Below are 14,540 nucleotides of genomic sequence, written 5' to 3' on the forward strand. Positions count from 1 at the left end.
TCAGGTCATTTTGAACAAGAAGAAAGTAACTAATCAGGTCAGCGCACACAACGGACTACACATTAAAAGAGGTGGAGTCTTGAGAAGTGTGGGTGTTAAAAGTGTTGTTGTAATTGCAACAATACATTTTTTGTCCTTGCAAAAACATCCAAATATCATCCAGTCACTTTTTAGGTGAATGAAAATGATCAGCTGGAAACTAAGGTAACCCTTTAATTTACAGACCGCTAATTACGTGATAGTGCCTTAATGTTTTCATTAAGGCAAAAGATTACACATGCTTTTCATGCTTTGAATTTTTTGGGAAAGGCCAGAATTTTTCTCCACTGAGTCTTTCCAATATTTCTGGGCTACTTCTACGCAATTATTTCTTGGCTATATTTCTCAACATTACTATGAAACTGACCGTTATTTCTAGACATTATGATGCAATTACTTGTTATTTCTTGGCTATTTCTAGACATTATCATGCAATTACTTGTTATTTCTAGGCTATTTCTTGACACTGTCACGTAATTAGCAGCCTGTAAATTAAAGAATTACCAAAACAAACAGCAAAATCAACTTCAACAACATCAGTCTGTGAATATCCTCCATGACTCTGACTATGACCTTGTAATGTGTGCGTATTCACACTGATGTCATTTCCATGTACGTGTTGTGATATGTTTGTCCCACACGTTCATACAGATGTTGCACCGTACATACTGCACCTCTGCACGTCTGCAGGGGGATTTAACACCGCTTTCAAAACTCTGAACTGCTGGTGTTTGAGACGATGGAGGAGAAGTAAGACAACAATGGCGCCTTCAGCCGCCCTCTCTTTGTCCTTTGCTTTTACGGAAACAGCCCTCTGAGGATCCGCTCTCAGATCTCTGCACATTAGCATCATCTGAGGTGAGAGGACACCTGTGAACCACAGGAGCCAGACTCTGGTGTGGGGTGTGATTTAACTCATGCCCAGGCTTCTTTTCACACTTTGATCGCAATTGCGAGGGCGACCCCGGGTCAAGCATCTGGGAGGTATACCTCACCCAGCTACGCACACGCAGGGGGGAGGAGGAGGAGGAGGAGGGGGGAAACCACTGAGCATGCTCACGGCCTAGTTTACGGGTCACGTCTTCCTCCTCCCCCCCCGAGGGCGTTTGAACGCAAACAAAAACACATGAAGGAGGCCTACGCACTCAATGAAGACGGACAGATGTGAACGCATGAAGGCGCACATGTTCCGCATCCAAACATTTACAAATGAGATTAAACGAGATCATATAAGGCAGCGCATGATATAATCCACATAGATCAACAGCACATCTGACAGTATCACAGCCATATGGCCTCGCGCCACATGTTGCAACTGATGTCAATGTATATGTGTGACTACAGAGGACCGTGCAGCTGCGTGGACGTGTTAAAGAAACGAGTGGCGTATAACAACAGACACAAACATTCACACAAGCATTAACTGTAAGAGCACATAATACACCCAACACAGCGGGTGTATCCATGCAGACTTGGCTGAAAATGCAGGAAGAGCCCAAACATGCCAGACGGCATCAAAATCCACCTCTCTGCGCCGGGCCGCCGCCGCCACCGCCGTGACCCCGAGTAAAGAGGAGCTGGACGGGAAGGGTGGCAGACCTTAGTGTTGGCACTGTGGGGGATGCCAGGGGAGGTGAGGATCACACACACACACACTGGGCTGACAGACACACACACACACACACCTATAGCATGCACGAGGGTGGAAGTGACATATGAAGTCGGCTCCTGTAACAGTATCTGATCATGTCCTTTTTGTCCTTTTATGTCCCAGTCAGCAATTTTACTTTAACTTAAAGAGGATCTATGCAAGATTTACCTTTAATAAATGAATAATTTAAATTTAATAAGCAGCTTTGGAGAAATTGTGATGGTTAAATGACTTGTTACAGGGAGAACGGAGGCTCCCTGCCTTTCATTAGTGTCTCTTGGCTGAAAACCAACATTGTAAGATCAGACGCCCTGTAACCCGTAATCTCTTGTTTATGATAAGACTACACAAATATCGTAAAACGTATATACGATATATAACGTTATCCATCGCTCCACAGATTGCCTTCTAGACAGCTTTGTTGAAAACAAATGCACATGGCCGAGGGGGAGGGAGGAAGGTTAGCAAAACAGTGAAAAAGTGACTGGACTTGCATGATAGTTCCCCTTTAAAGCTGCTCTAATAAATATAAAAATGTTAGACACCATGGGTCACATGTTAAATACGTCATTCATGGTGATAACATCCAACTCTGGAGTTTTCCTCAGTTTAAGAGTAGTTTTAGAGTCTTTCAGCTCATTGTTTTGGTTTCTAGTATGAACCTTCACTGCTTAAAGATGCAGGAAGAGCAAAAAAACAAAACGCCTTTCACCAACGCGTCTTAAACAGCAGAGAAAGTCAGCGAAAAGTTTGTGAACAGAGCGAAACATTTAGCAGCTGAAGAGCCACATGTTTCCCTCAGGATTCAGTCAGTCGGTGCAGCTTTGAGTGCATTTCTCAGAAAACTCGTCCACAACTTTATCAGTTTAGACAAACTCTGATATCTGTTTATATTGTGAACTCATGTTAAGCTTCAGCCTGAGGAATAATAACCCAGACAGAAGTGGTCTCTTCACATTCGCCGGGTGATTTGATGTCGCTTTTTCTTTTTTCTTTTTTTTTTTAAAGCAGAGATTTTTCTTTTTTCTAGCGGATAAACTTTGCCTGAACTTGCGTCCTTGTTGCGCTGCGGCCTGACCCTGTAACAGCAGCTTAACCTCAACGCTGCTGATTCTTACATCTGCTGAAAGGCCGATTCCTCCGCAACCTCTTGAACTTATGAGCCCTTTTCATAATCAACCTGATAATGTCAAAACAACCCGCTGTCAGGACGTTTTATTTCTTCCGGAGAAGTTAACATTCGAAGTCTTCACCAGACATCAACGATATTCAGACTAAAACTCCTCGTTTTTTATGTTAGAAATACACCTGGTGTGATTTTCTTTCAATATTCAATCAAGACATATTCCATGTATATGCATATTGAAAAGTAATATAATAATAAAACATATTCAGCTGTCCTCAGGGCTCAAACAATAGATATTAATTAATTACAGCAGTCATCTTTCTGATTTCCAGTGCATTACAAAGTTTTAAGTCCTCTGGGTTTTGCAGCTGAGCCTGATGAAACACTGTGTATATCCAGCATCAATAATACACAGATCAACATGTCGTACACAGCGTATGAGGCTACACCCTTTTAGTCGTGTCGGTCCAAATGGATTTCAAAGTTTCTGCATGTAGCTGCCACGCTGCTGCATTATTTAAGGGGGTAATTAGGTGATTGTGGCTGCTGCACTGTACTGTACGTCTCTGGAGGCCAAAGTCGCTGCAGAGCATTGTTGGGTTTTTTTTTTTTTTTAGTTGTAGGTCATCAGATCAGCTTCCTATCCATCCATCTGTCTGAAAGGCAAATATCCCTCCACCCTCGTCTCCACTCATTGTGTTTATTTTGGCCTAATTCCAGCTTCGTGAAATGAGCAAAATACAAGCACTTTAATTGAACAGATAAAAAACCTGGGGCAAAAAACACCATTTACACTGTGTGCAGGCCTGTGAGAGAGCTCGCATGTGTATGTGTGTATGCATGTGTGTGTGTGTGTGTGTGTGTGTGCCTTTCACTTCCTGTTGTATCACATCGTTTGTCTGGGCAGAGTGTGTACACATTAGAAAGTGGCTGACTGTCCTGAAGCTGTTGTGGTATCGTTGTCCCAGCGGCATTTGCATCTCTATGTCGTGTTATCTCTACCAACACTAGATTTTATGAATATAATCAGGATGCGTGTCACGACAACAATGGCTTTTGTCAAGCGTTGCCCCGCTGATGAACCAGGATGAGCCGATGCTCCGTGACCTGGATACGAGAGGAGAGGGCCGCCATATTAGAAAGGGTCACGGTGTCAGTGGCAGCGCACGTTCGTGTAAGAAGAAGCAATCGCACACACATGCAACGCGTACATACAACATATATTTAACGGCACGCACATGTAAGCGCTCGCACACACAGGACAAAGTGGCGGTATGCGTGTGCCGGTGGTGGTGGTGGTGGTGGTGGTGGGGATGGCGTTTTCGGTTCATCTCGCAAAGCTTCGTGTTCATGTGCAGGTTAACTGTGCGAAGGCGGCGTTAAAGTGTAATCTGCTGACTGAAAGGGAGCGGGTGAAGGGAGCATGTAGTTTCGACCTTGCTGCTGAGATCAGTTGATCTTTGCAGCTTTACACACAACCAGAGTGTGAGTTCACACAGCAGCTGAACCAGTAAAGTCCGAGGTCACGGCAAAGTCCAGGAGGTTCATTTGGAGGGAAAAGAAAAAAAAAAGTAGGATATATTCAGCCTGTGCTCTGAGTCTGTTGAATGTTTGCAAAGATCAAACTGTTTTCTATAAATAAATAAAAAAAGGTTCTTTAAATGGTTCTAATACAGAGTTTCTTTAAGCTCACTGTGGTCTCATCATCCTCCGTTTGATTCCTACTGCCCACTGATGCCCAAAAATGCTCAAAAAAGTCCTCAGAGTAGTTTATCACAGTAGCTGGTTTGTGCTTTCTTCTGCCTTTTAAGGATACTGCCCCTAAATCCATAAAAATAACAGAACAATAAGTGGTTTCAAATGAGAGTTTCAGGGACAAACTGGGAAACTGCATCCCAGGACTTGAAAAGTAGAAGTTGGTAAATGTGCACAACAAGGTGCGTTCACTGGTCTTTGATGCTCATGACAAAGCTCAGAAAAACTGAGAAGAGCTTGAAAATGGACGACGTCATCTGGACACGTTCAGCTAGAAAGACATGAACATTTCAGACCTCCGCTCCAGGCTACATTAGCCACTATTAGCATAACCTGCCTAACTGCCAGAATTTTTTTCATTTTTTTTCTTTTTAAAGACAGCCTTAACTGTCACCAGTCAAGTTGCATTATGGGAAACGTGAGCTCTACAGTGACAAACGCATTGAAAAGACACAATATAAACCAGCAATGTCTGGTTGTGCATCAGTTTTTTATCATATTCTTAAACTGTTCATTGTGCTAAACAGCAGAGGACTGTTAATAAACCATTAACTAATGCTTTATAGATGAGTTACAAGACATTGATAAGAATAACCTTGATTAAAAATCTCTCTGATGACCATAATAATATAAGTTTGTTGTTTGGACACGTTTATAAAATGAATCCTTTGTGATTAGGACGATATCATGTTCACTGACAAGTTAATAATGTCCTTTCTTCCCCTCAGGGTGTTCATCAGTGTTCATCGTGTAACTTGCACATAAACTAGCTTTCACTTGTGATCAGAGTAACTCTGCCGCTTTGAATCCAAAGCATCTGTTTTATTCTGACGACTTCTGTACATTAGTGGGTGGATCTTGATGTTATCAGAGTGCAGCCTATGGCGGACCAGCTCAGGAGAGGAGACACCCGACAGATGGACGGTATCGCCCTCAGGTTTTGAGAAGAATCACGACCTACAGATGAATCAGATGGGACAGGGCCTGTCATGAGTTAGTTTGAGCTTCACTCACTCCGTAAAAATCCAGAAGTGAATGATGCACGTCTCCTTTCCTATTTCACTTCCTTCTCCTCATCTCTCCACCGTTGTGACATTGACCTTCACGGCCTGCCCGCTCCTTTTCTCACTATCTCACTCCTTTCACCCCCCCATCTCTCTCTCTTTTTCCTTCCCTCTGGTCAGCTGTGAGAATCGTGGAGAACGTGTCCGAGGGTCGTGGAGAAAAAGCTCGGGATTTGTGGGAAGGTGCGAAGGCGGGACCTCGGGGATGAAGGAGCAGGGGAAGGGAGAAGGAAATGAACCCCCTGCAGCAGCGACAGGAACACCAACCTCCTCCTTCCTCCTCCTCTTCGGCACATGTGTGGAGGAGTAACACCTTTATTGACGGCTGAAAGAACCTAACTGTCCGAGGGTGAAGGTTACAGGCGGAGGCTCAGCTGTTGTCAACAGGTGCAATGTATTTGCTCTCTGCCGTATAAGACACCACATACATGACCGGGAGGTAAATCCGGTCACAGGAGCATCCGTCAAGTTGCACGGCTCCACGGGCTACAGCAGCACACATGAGCTCATGCCTCCTCCGGTTGGACACTTTGATCACTCACATGTGGCACAAAAACGTCGCCCAGATGTCGATCTCAAACTCCTTCAGCCCCTTTTTTTCCACTCGCTATCCATCTACCTCACTGTCATTTGACCTGATTGCACCTGTCAGAGGCAGAACCGCTCCCTTTGCTCTGCTCTGCTCTGCTCGGCCACACCCCACCTCCGCCACCTCAGATGCCCCACCCACCCACCCATCACCTCCATCCTCCTCCGCCCTGAACCGGCCCCGCTTACAGCAGAGCGCCTGTGCGGTAGCGCTGCTGAGGGAGGTCGCCGTGCGGTCACTGCGCAAAGCCTGGTCGCATTGTGACTCGGAGCTGCAGAATGTGCCATGGTGCATTAGCGCACTGCCGCCTGGCTGAGCATGAGGCACGGAGAGGAGAGGAGAGGAGAAGAGAAGAGAGGAGAGGAGAGGAGAGGAGGAGAAGAGGAAGAAGGATAGGAGGAGCTAAGGGATGGCGTAAAAGGCAGAGAGACTGAGAAGCGAAAGAGGGAAGAGCAGCAGAGGAAGAAAGAGGAGAGCGAGAGGAAGTAAAGTGAGGGCATCAGCGCACTTACACAAGCTGAGCTCAGGAGCCCCAGGGGCACAGGGTCCTTGTAAGGTGGCTCATCAAATATAAAGGCACATCGAGGCTGTGAGTTCGCTCTGGTCTCCACTCCTCATCTTCTTCTTCTCTGTCTTATCTCACTCACTTTTATTCCTTTCTTACTTCTTTTCTACTTCTACTTCCTCTAATTCACTGTTTCATACTGATAAACAAGAGATCTAATAATAAAAACTTGTTTTTCAACAGATTCCTGCTTCTAAAAAAAAGGTTTCATGCCAAAACATTAATATTTTAAGCATTTTAAGCTTCATTTTACAATAAAGTCAATATATTACGATCCATTTCAATTCTATAGAGCTGTTAAAGAGAACAGCTTTATGCCCCGTAGATGTAATCGTGCCTAATATCTCCCATGATTCCCGTCCATCTGCGCTATCCAGAGGGGGAACAAATTAATAATAGTAACAACAATGACAGGATTAGATTTTATAAATAAAGTTATAAAACGGATGATAATACTTTTGCGTCTCCATCCCTCCCCGCAAACCTCAGAGCCATTGGTCAGGTGCAGCTAGTCGAGCAGAAGCTTGTATTGCACCACCAATTAAAAACAGATGGGGTGCGATTGGATGATGTAATCGACCAATGGGAGAGCCTGCCGGGAGGATGCTGGGACATGATCTCATTTTCATCCTTGCCCTAAGCAGGTTTAGACAGCTCTGATCGGCCAGTTGCTAATCTGCCCTGCACCAACTGGGTGTGCTGTACCTAATACACGCACGCACACTGAATGCGCATACACACACACACACAAAACCACGTTCCATTGTAGTTTTTTGAATGTAATGCGCATTTCGGTGAAAGAAAAAGAAATTCAGAGTGCACATCTCTGAGTTAAAACCCCTCACATAAACAGCAGCCGTAATCTACGACCGTCACACGTCAGAAAGCTTTTAAGATTTTAGAGCTTTTAAGGAGTACACACTCACATACAGACTACATTTGACAGTACACGGGCAACCAAACACACACACACACACACACACACAGCTGTCAGAAGAAAGAGGTCGTGTCGAGGGTCGTTGTCCAGGGACTTGTGCTGAAAAATCAAACATGAAAGAGCTCTACACCGAAGGCTCCGTACAACCTCCATGTGACATGTGACAGAGGTCAAAAGAAGCCACAGAGGCCACGGCGGGGGCACGATGTTCTTTTACTATTAACCCCTTACGCACTCACAAACACTGTATACGCTTTAATATGCACACACACACAGAGTTGACTTGCTTACCCTTTCTGTGTGTCGCTGCACGGCCATGTTGTGATAACAGCAAAGGCTCGGGGAGGGGAGGGGGGTCGGTTGGAGTCTGTGACCTGACCTTGACCTTCCACTGGACACTGATCAAGTCGCTGGGCAGAGAAGAAGAGAATAAAAAAGTAAGCACAAATTAAAGAAGAGAATAAAAAATACAGATGCATGTAAATAACTATAACATAAACTAGAAAAGATAACTACTCAGAATTGCACAAAATCAAAAGATAATTTAATAAGTTGCAAAAGTTACATTTCATATTTCTTTTTCCTCTTTATTCATAAAGCAACCCTGAAGGAATCAATTGAAGGTATTATTTTGGGTTGGGAATTAATATTGCATTGATGTACACTTGTGTTGAAAGCAAGATTAAATTCATTGGGTCACAATTTACCATAAAATAATCTATTAATGGAAGATTTGTTTTCACAGGAGGGAGAGACTTCAAGATGAGTGGTAAAAAATAGAAACTGAACAACTCTGATGAAGTTGATTTCCCTAATTTATAACCCCCTCACTAATTTACTTAAACCTCTGCTCTGTATTCAGTACAGTATTTCTGCCATGACTCAGTATGTACAGTAAATGCAGTGAATTACATTATGGTCACAGCTATTGACCACTTGACCCCTGACTGGACAGAGAGGCCTGATCCTCGCTGAGCGCATCGATTCCTCAGGGATATAGAGAATATTACTGCTCCACTTCATATCGGCCTCACGTGCAGCGGCCGACCCGGGGTGCGTTGGAATAAACGGGTCCTATGAGGCCTCCGCAGCGCTGGTCCGATCAATCCGCTTTACTCAGGGGCCAATCCCGATGCCCCATCAATACAGCTTCACCAGAGATGTGTGAGAGAGCTATGGACTCCACATAGGAGGGTGGAGGTATCCATTTCTGCCATGCCTGCAGCCACTCATCTGCCTGTATCTGTCACAAGCTATTTCACTGGCTCAGACATAAACATGTGTTATTGAACACGCTGCATAAGGAAGCAGCTTTTTATTTTCAGTGTTATTCCAGAGATGGAAGAAGAACTGGCAATTACATGTGGATGAAGGCTGAATCTATGAAAGATGTTGGGTGCGACTGTTGAATAAAAATATTCTTTATCAGGTGGCTGCCCCTGCATTTACTGAGCTTTTCTGACTGGAACATCTGCAGCCCCCTTCTTTTTTTTATTCTGTTACCTTGAGAAAAAAAAATTGGGAAAAAGAGAAAGTTGACCTTCCTTAAACACTCTAACATCACTGAATAAAAAATAAATCTTTGAAGACAAAGTGAACACCAAATAAATAGAGTGGGGCGTGCTATATGATAGGCTACAGTAGCCTACAGAAAAAGATTAACATAGCACTCAAAAATATTCAGAAATTAAACTACAGAATCAATATGTAAATCACAATTGTATTTATAATCTAATAAACGTGAGGATTACATAAATTAACAAGTGTTGCTTCATGATTATTTTGAGTTTGTTGTATGTTGAAATGGTGATTCATTTTTCTTTTTTTAGCTGTTGATGGTTGCATTAGTTTAGTTGAAAACATTTAAGAATAATATAGTGGAAAAAAACATTTACCTTCCCATACTCTTGTGTTTTTGATGTAGCGCGATTTTGAAAGGAGTATTTTCTATGTCTATTTCTTTACTTATTCGCATTTTTACTGATATTTATTTCCCTTTTGTTTCATTACTTCCGGTATCAAAGCTAACGAGAGTGACGTTTCCATAGCAACCATGGAGCCCGTCAACAAAGCCAGAAAACGGAGACGCGGAAGACTCAAAAACAGGTAAAATAACGTTCATAATGTTTAAGATTTTTTATTTATTTATTTGTTTATAGTTTATGTGTAAACTTTTTACACATTAAACCAAGCTAACTGCTATGTACGCTTTATTTGTATAGTAGTTTTTTGAACGCCACACGACACGACCGTGAAAGAAAATCACAACCTGCAAAAGTTGCGACGTTCTTAATCGTGACGTAATGACGTTTTAATTACAACCTGTGTCTCTACATCGTTGCACCAAAGACGGTTTATGAAATAAATAGAGTATCTTTGGTTGTGCTGTTGTGTGATCTGGCAGGACAGAGTCCGGCGGAGCTCAGGCAGACGGGGTGATGTTCCCCGCTGTGGCTGGAGGAGGGAGCAGGGAGGAGATGGGTGTCTGCACGAACAGACCAAAGGTAACTAACACTAACAGCTCAAGTGTGCAGGTGTTTATCCACTAGGTTAAGATACTTACTGCAGAAATAAGGCCATTAGTGGTTTATTCACATTTATCACTACAAATAGTTAACAATTAGGTAAGTTTTTTCAAAGCATTTGGAGGCAAAAAAAAAAACCTGACCATTTTGGATCTCTGCAGGACTCTTTAGTCTTCTTGTCTCTGAAGATAAGCTCTCTATGCCTCCCTGGTGATAAAGAACAGAGAGAAGCTTTAAAAAAAAAAGGGGGGGGGGGGGGGGGGGATTACAAAACTGCACACTGCACAAATTTAGATGTCATGCATTAATAAACAACAACATTCAAAAAGCTTAAAAGAAAAATTGTTTTGTTAAATTACTGCTGTGTTATCCTGTAGGCTTGAATGGCAACACAACAAAACACTAAAATGGAACAGACCTTTATCACAGCACACACTTTGACTTCCCATTAAATGAATACTAATGTCTTATCAAACAGAAGTGATCAAGTCGATTGCCAATACCTTTTTTTAATGTGCACAATGGTATTTAGTTTAACATCTTCTTTTCAAACACCACATATTAGATTAGCACCCGATCAGCAGGTGTGTTTAAATCTCCAGGTGCAGCTAGTGCGGTTGATTGTGCACAGGTGCAAGTAATGACTATCAATCAACCTAAATGAAACGCAGTCATCGTTAATGCCATTAGTTACACCTGTGTTCTCCTGCTATGACGGGTCAAAACACTGGCAGTGGCATTACCGCCCTCGCACTCGCCCACCTTTTTTTCCTCAAGGCCAGTTTGACTCAGTAAGACATCAGGTCATGTAGGGTGAGTGACGCTGTAGCTGAATTTAAGCAGTAAACAGTTTTAGAGACTTACATGTTGTGCTTCTCTGCGTGTTTCATCCTCCAGACTCTGACAGCGCTCCACATGGCCTGTCTCATCGGACAGCTTGATACCATCCGGCTCCTGGTGGAGTCCACGCCAGAGTGCATGGACAGCGCGGACCCCGAGGGGCGCCGGCCCATCCACATGGTCATGTCCTCCCAGAGCTCACCCAACACCTCGGCCTGCCTCAGATACCTGCTGGAGAACGGAGCCGACGTTAATGTGTAGGAGCCTCATGTTCTTCAGCTGTCACTTTAGAAAACTGCATCTCAACCTAAAGTGAGAATAGAACGATTAAATCATTTTAGTCACTATGATGATTACAATGAGATGCTGGTGGAAGTTTGTAGTTTGTGGGAGAGATAATGACGATAACGAGTATAATGACGACAGTGATGATAATGAATACAGATAAACATGATATTTTTGTTAAATAAGGAAGGAGTATCTGTGCGCTGCAGCCACTCCACAGGTGGAGGTCGGTGCTCTCAGGAAGGACCAAAAACTTGAGGAAACAAAAAGAGGAACCTGGAGCACACGAGTCACTGGTGATGCAAATAATTTACTTAGTGCAGAAACAAGACCAACGTTTCGACGTACAACGTCTTCATCAGGGTCAAATGGTTCTGGTGCGGACTACAAGGCATTTAAATATCCTCCCGACTGTGATTGGTTAAGGAGGGTGGGAGTGCCAGCACCTATCACATGGCCGCATACATCAATTCCGAACCAATCAAAAGTGCTCATTTGTTACAAAATATACAACTATACAAACATCAATATAAACAATATTTACACTTTCATTAAGCAATAGATCGGTATGGGCAAATGGCACATAGCAAGATCAAAACGAAAAAGCAACACAGAACACACAGTAACCTGATACAAAACACATAGGCTATTAGAGACAATTAAAGAAAACATGAGAGACTGAGTTCTTCATTCAGTCCGAGTGGTTCCACTGTGTTGAGGGTGTAAATCCAAAACGCCTCCCTCACCCTCAACACAGTGGAACCACTCGGACTGAATGAAGAACTCAGTCTCTCATGTTTTCTTTAATTGTCTCTAATAGCCTATGTGTTTTGTATCAGGTTACTGTGTGTTCTGTGTTGCTTTTTCGTTTTGATCTTGCTATGTGCCATTTGCCCATACCGATCTATTGCTTAAAGGGACAACGAGGAGTTTTGGAAAAGCGAAGCGTTTTCACACTACATTTATGAGCCTCCGCGCGCACCGTACATTTCTTTGACCGGGCGCAAGACGGACTCGTGTTTTCATTCATCAATAATTAAAGTCAGAGGTTCAAAGAGGTTCACATACCACCGTAGTTCCGACCATAAACGGCGGTTCGGCGGCGTTATTCTCATAACTCGCCACGAAGGAAACGCTGGTCGGCTCGACCAGCATTTCCGCCACCACTAATAATAACAAAATAACGATAGAGACAGAACGATATATTTATCGAAAATGGGCCCATTAACAAGTGTGGGTAGCGGAGATTCATCCACATTAACGTGAGACTTTTTTATAACCGAATAGAAACTCCTCGTTGTCCCTTTAATGAAAGTGTAAATATTGTTTATATTGATGTTTGTATAGTTGTATATTTTGTAACAAATGAGCACTTTTGATTGGTTCGGAATTGATGTATGCGGCCATGTGATAGGTGCTGGCACTCCCACCCTCCTTAACCAATCACAGTCGGGAGGATATTTAAATGCCTTGTAGTCCGCACCAGAACCATTTGACCCTGATGAAGACGTTGTACGTCGAAACGTTGGTCTTGTTTCTGCACTAAGTAAATTATTTGCATCACCAGTGACTCGTGTGCTCCAGGTTCCTCTTTTTGTTTCCTCATGATATTTTTGTTCTTTTGTTATCATTTTTACCAGAACCACAGACTCAGGGCAGACGCCGCTGCACCTGGCCGCCTCCGAGGGCTTCATGGACTGCTCACAAATCCTCGTGCAGGCCGGTGCCGATGTGTTGGCCAAGGACGGCATGGGGCACACACCTCTGGATATGACCCGCATCTGGTGCCGCCGCAAGGTGGCAAGGTAACAAGCTGAAGGAACAATTCACAGAAAAAACAAAAATCAGTTTCAGGGAACTTGCCATGGTTTATATAGAGAGCCTAAGCAGAAGCAGGAAGTAACGCTCGCCATGGGAACTCAATTTGGAGAAAATCGATTGAATTGTGTCATGAGAAAAAATATGACATCTCCCTGTTTAAAACATTGCACTTCATGCCGGGAAATCAGCAGCTTGTCGTAACCAGAAAGACTACAGGTGGCGTCACACACCGTATTTTTTGTGGGACACAGACCTTGTACTGTAGTCCGTAGAGCGGTCTTCACACAAAATAAAATCTTCCGTTGCCGTTTTACTACAAACTGATTTTTTGGTGTGAAACACAATGTTTTAAACAGGTAGAGGTCATGTATTTTTCTCATGACACAATTCAATCGGATCACAAAATAAAATTTTGACTCCCATTCATTTGCATGGAGACTTTTTCCGAATTGAGGTCCCATGGCGAGCTTCTCTTCCACATCGATTAGGCTCTCTATTTGAACAGACTTCCTGTGTGTGTGTGTAGGTATCTGAAAAGCTGCATGTGGAAGGCAGAGAAGAAGAAAGAAATGGAGGAGAGGAAGCAGGCCCAAGCTCTACACACTGATCTTGTGGACATGTTCCGGCTGTATAAACTCAGAAGAAGGGTCAGTGTGTTCAGTATTATTCAAAACACAGTGAGGACGTTTTTGCAGCACATGTAACTCACTTTTCCTGACGTGTGATTCCAGCCACTGATAGACGAGAGGATCGAGGAGTGGGAGGAGAAGAAAGGTCTTCCTCACATCAAGGATTTCACCCCCACGGTCTTGGCGAGCCAGTACCACACCCACTGCCTCTCGTCCAATCAGGCCAACAAACACGCCAAGGGTCTGTGTAAACACCAGCCGAGATGTCCCCTGGAGGATCATGGGAGGCCGCCTACAGCCCCGGCCCCCAGGCCCTGGACCATCTACACGGGCCTCCCGCCGGAGAAGCCCCCCGCGGTGCCGGACCTCAGAGAGACGGTCCGGCTGTGGAGGGACGGCCGCAGCCGGCAGCCTCAGTACAGCACCAAGTGGGAGAGCAGGCCCCGAGCCGCCCCCGACCTGCCGATGGACGTCCTTGAGAGGGCGCTGTTCCCCAGAGCCTTCCCCTCCAGGATCCCGTCCCCTCGCCACTTCGAGCCGCAGGACATCGCGGAGGTCCAGCAGCTCCGGTGCCCCCAGGACCGGAGCACCTCCCCCTGGACGGAGGTGGCCATGCACCTGGTGGAGGTGCTGGAGCCTGGACACTACTGGGAGGAGGAGGAGGAGGTCGAACCAGACGTGAAACTAGTCGACAGCTGTTGATTAAAACATCGT

General features: G+C 44.3%; 1 protein-coding gene across 1 annotated transcript; it reads left to right on the forward strand.

Annotated features, from left to right (window-relative positions):
- Positions 1-9,779: 9,779 nt before the first annotated feature.
- ankrd53 (ankyrin repeat domain 53) lies at positions 9,780-14,528 on the forward strand (the record flags this gene model as incomplete). Its single annotated transcript, XM_083993093.1, has 6 exons — positions 9,780-9,832; positions 10,131-10,230; positions 11,149-11,348; positions 13,017-13,181; positions 13,724-13,844; positions 13,929-14,528. 6 exons carry the CDS (start codon positions 9,780-9,782, stop codon positions 14,526-14,528), a joined length of 1,239 nt encoding a protein of 412 aa, XP_083849219.1.
- Positions 14,529-14,540: the final 12 nt, after the last annotated feature.

Source organism: Trachurus trachurus, assembly GCF_905171665.1.
Source record: "Trachurus trachurus genome assembly, chromosome: 18".
Taxonomy (NCBI): Eukaryota; Metazoa; Chordata; class Actinopteri; order Carangiformes; family Carangidae; genus Trachurus; species Trachurus trachurus.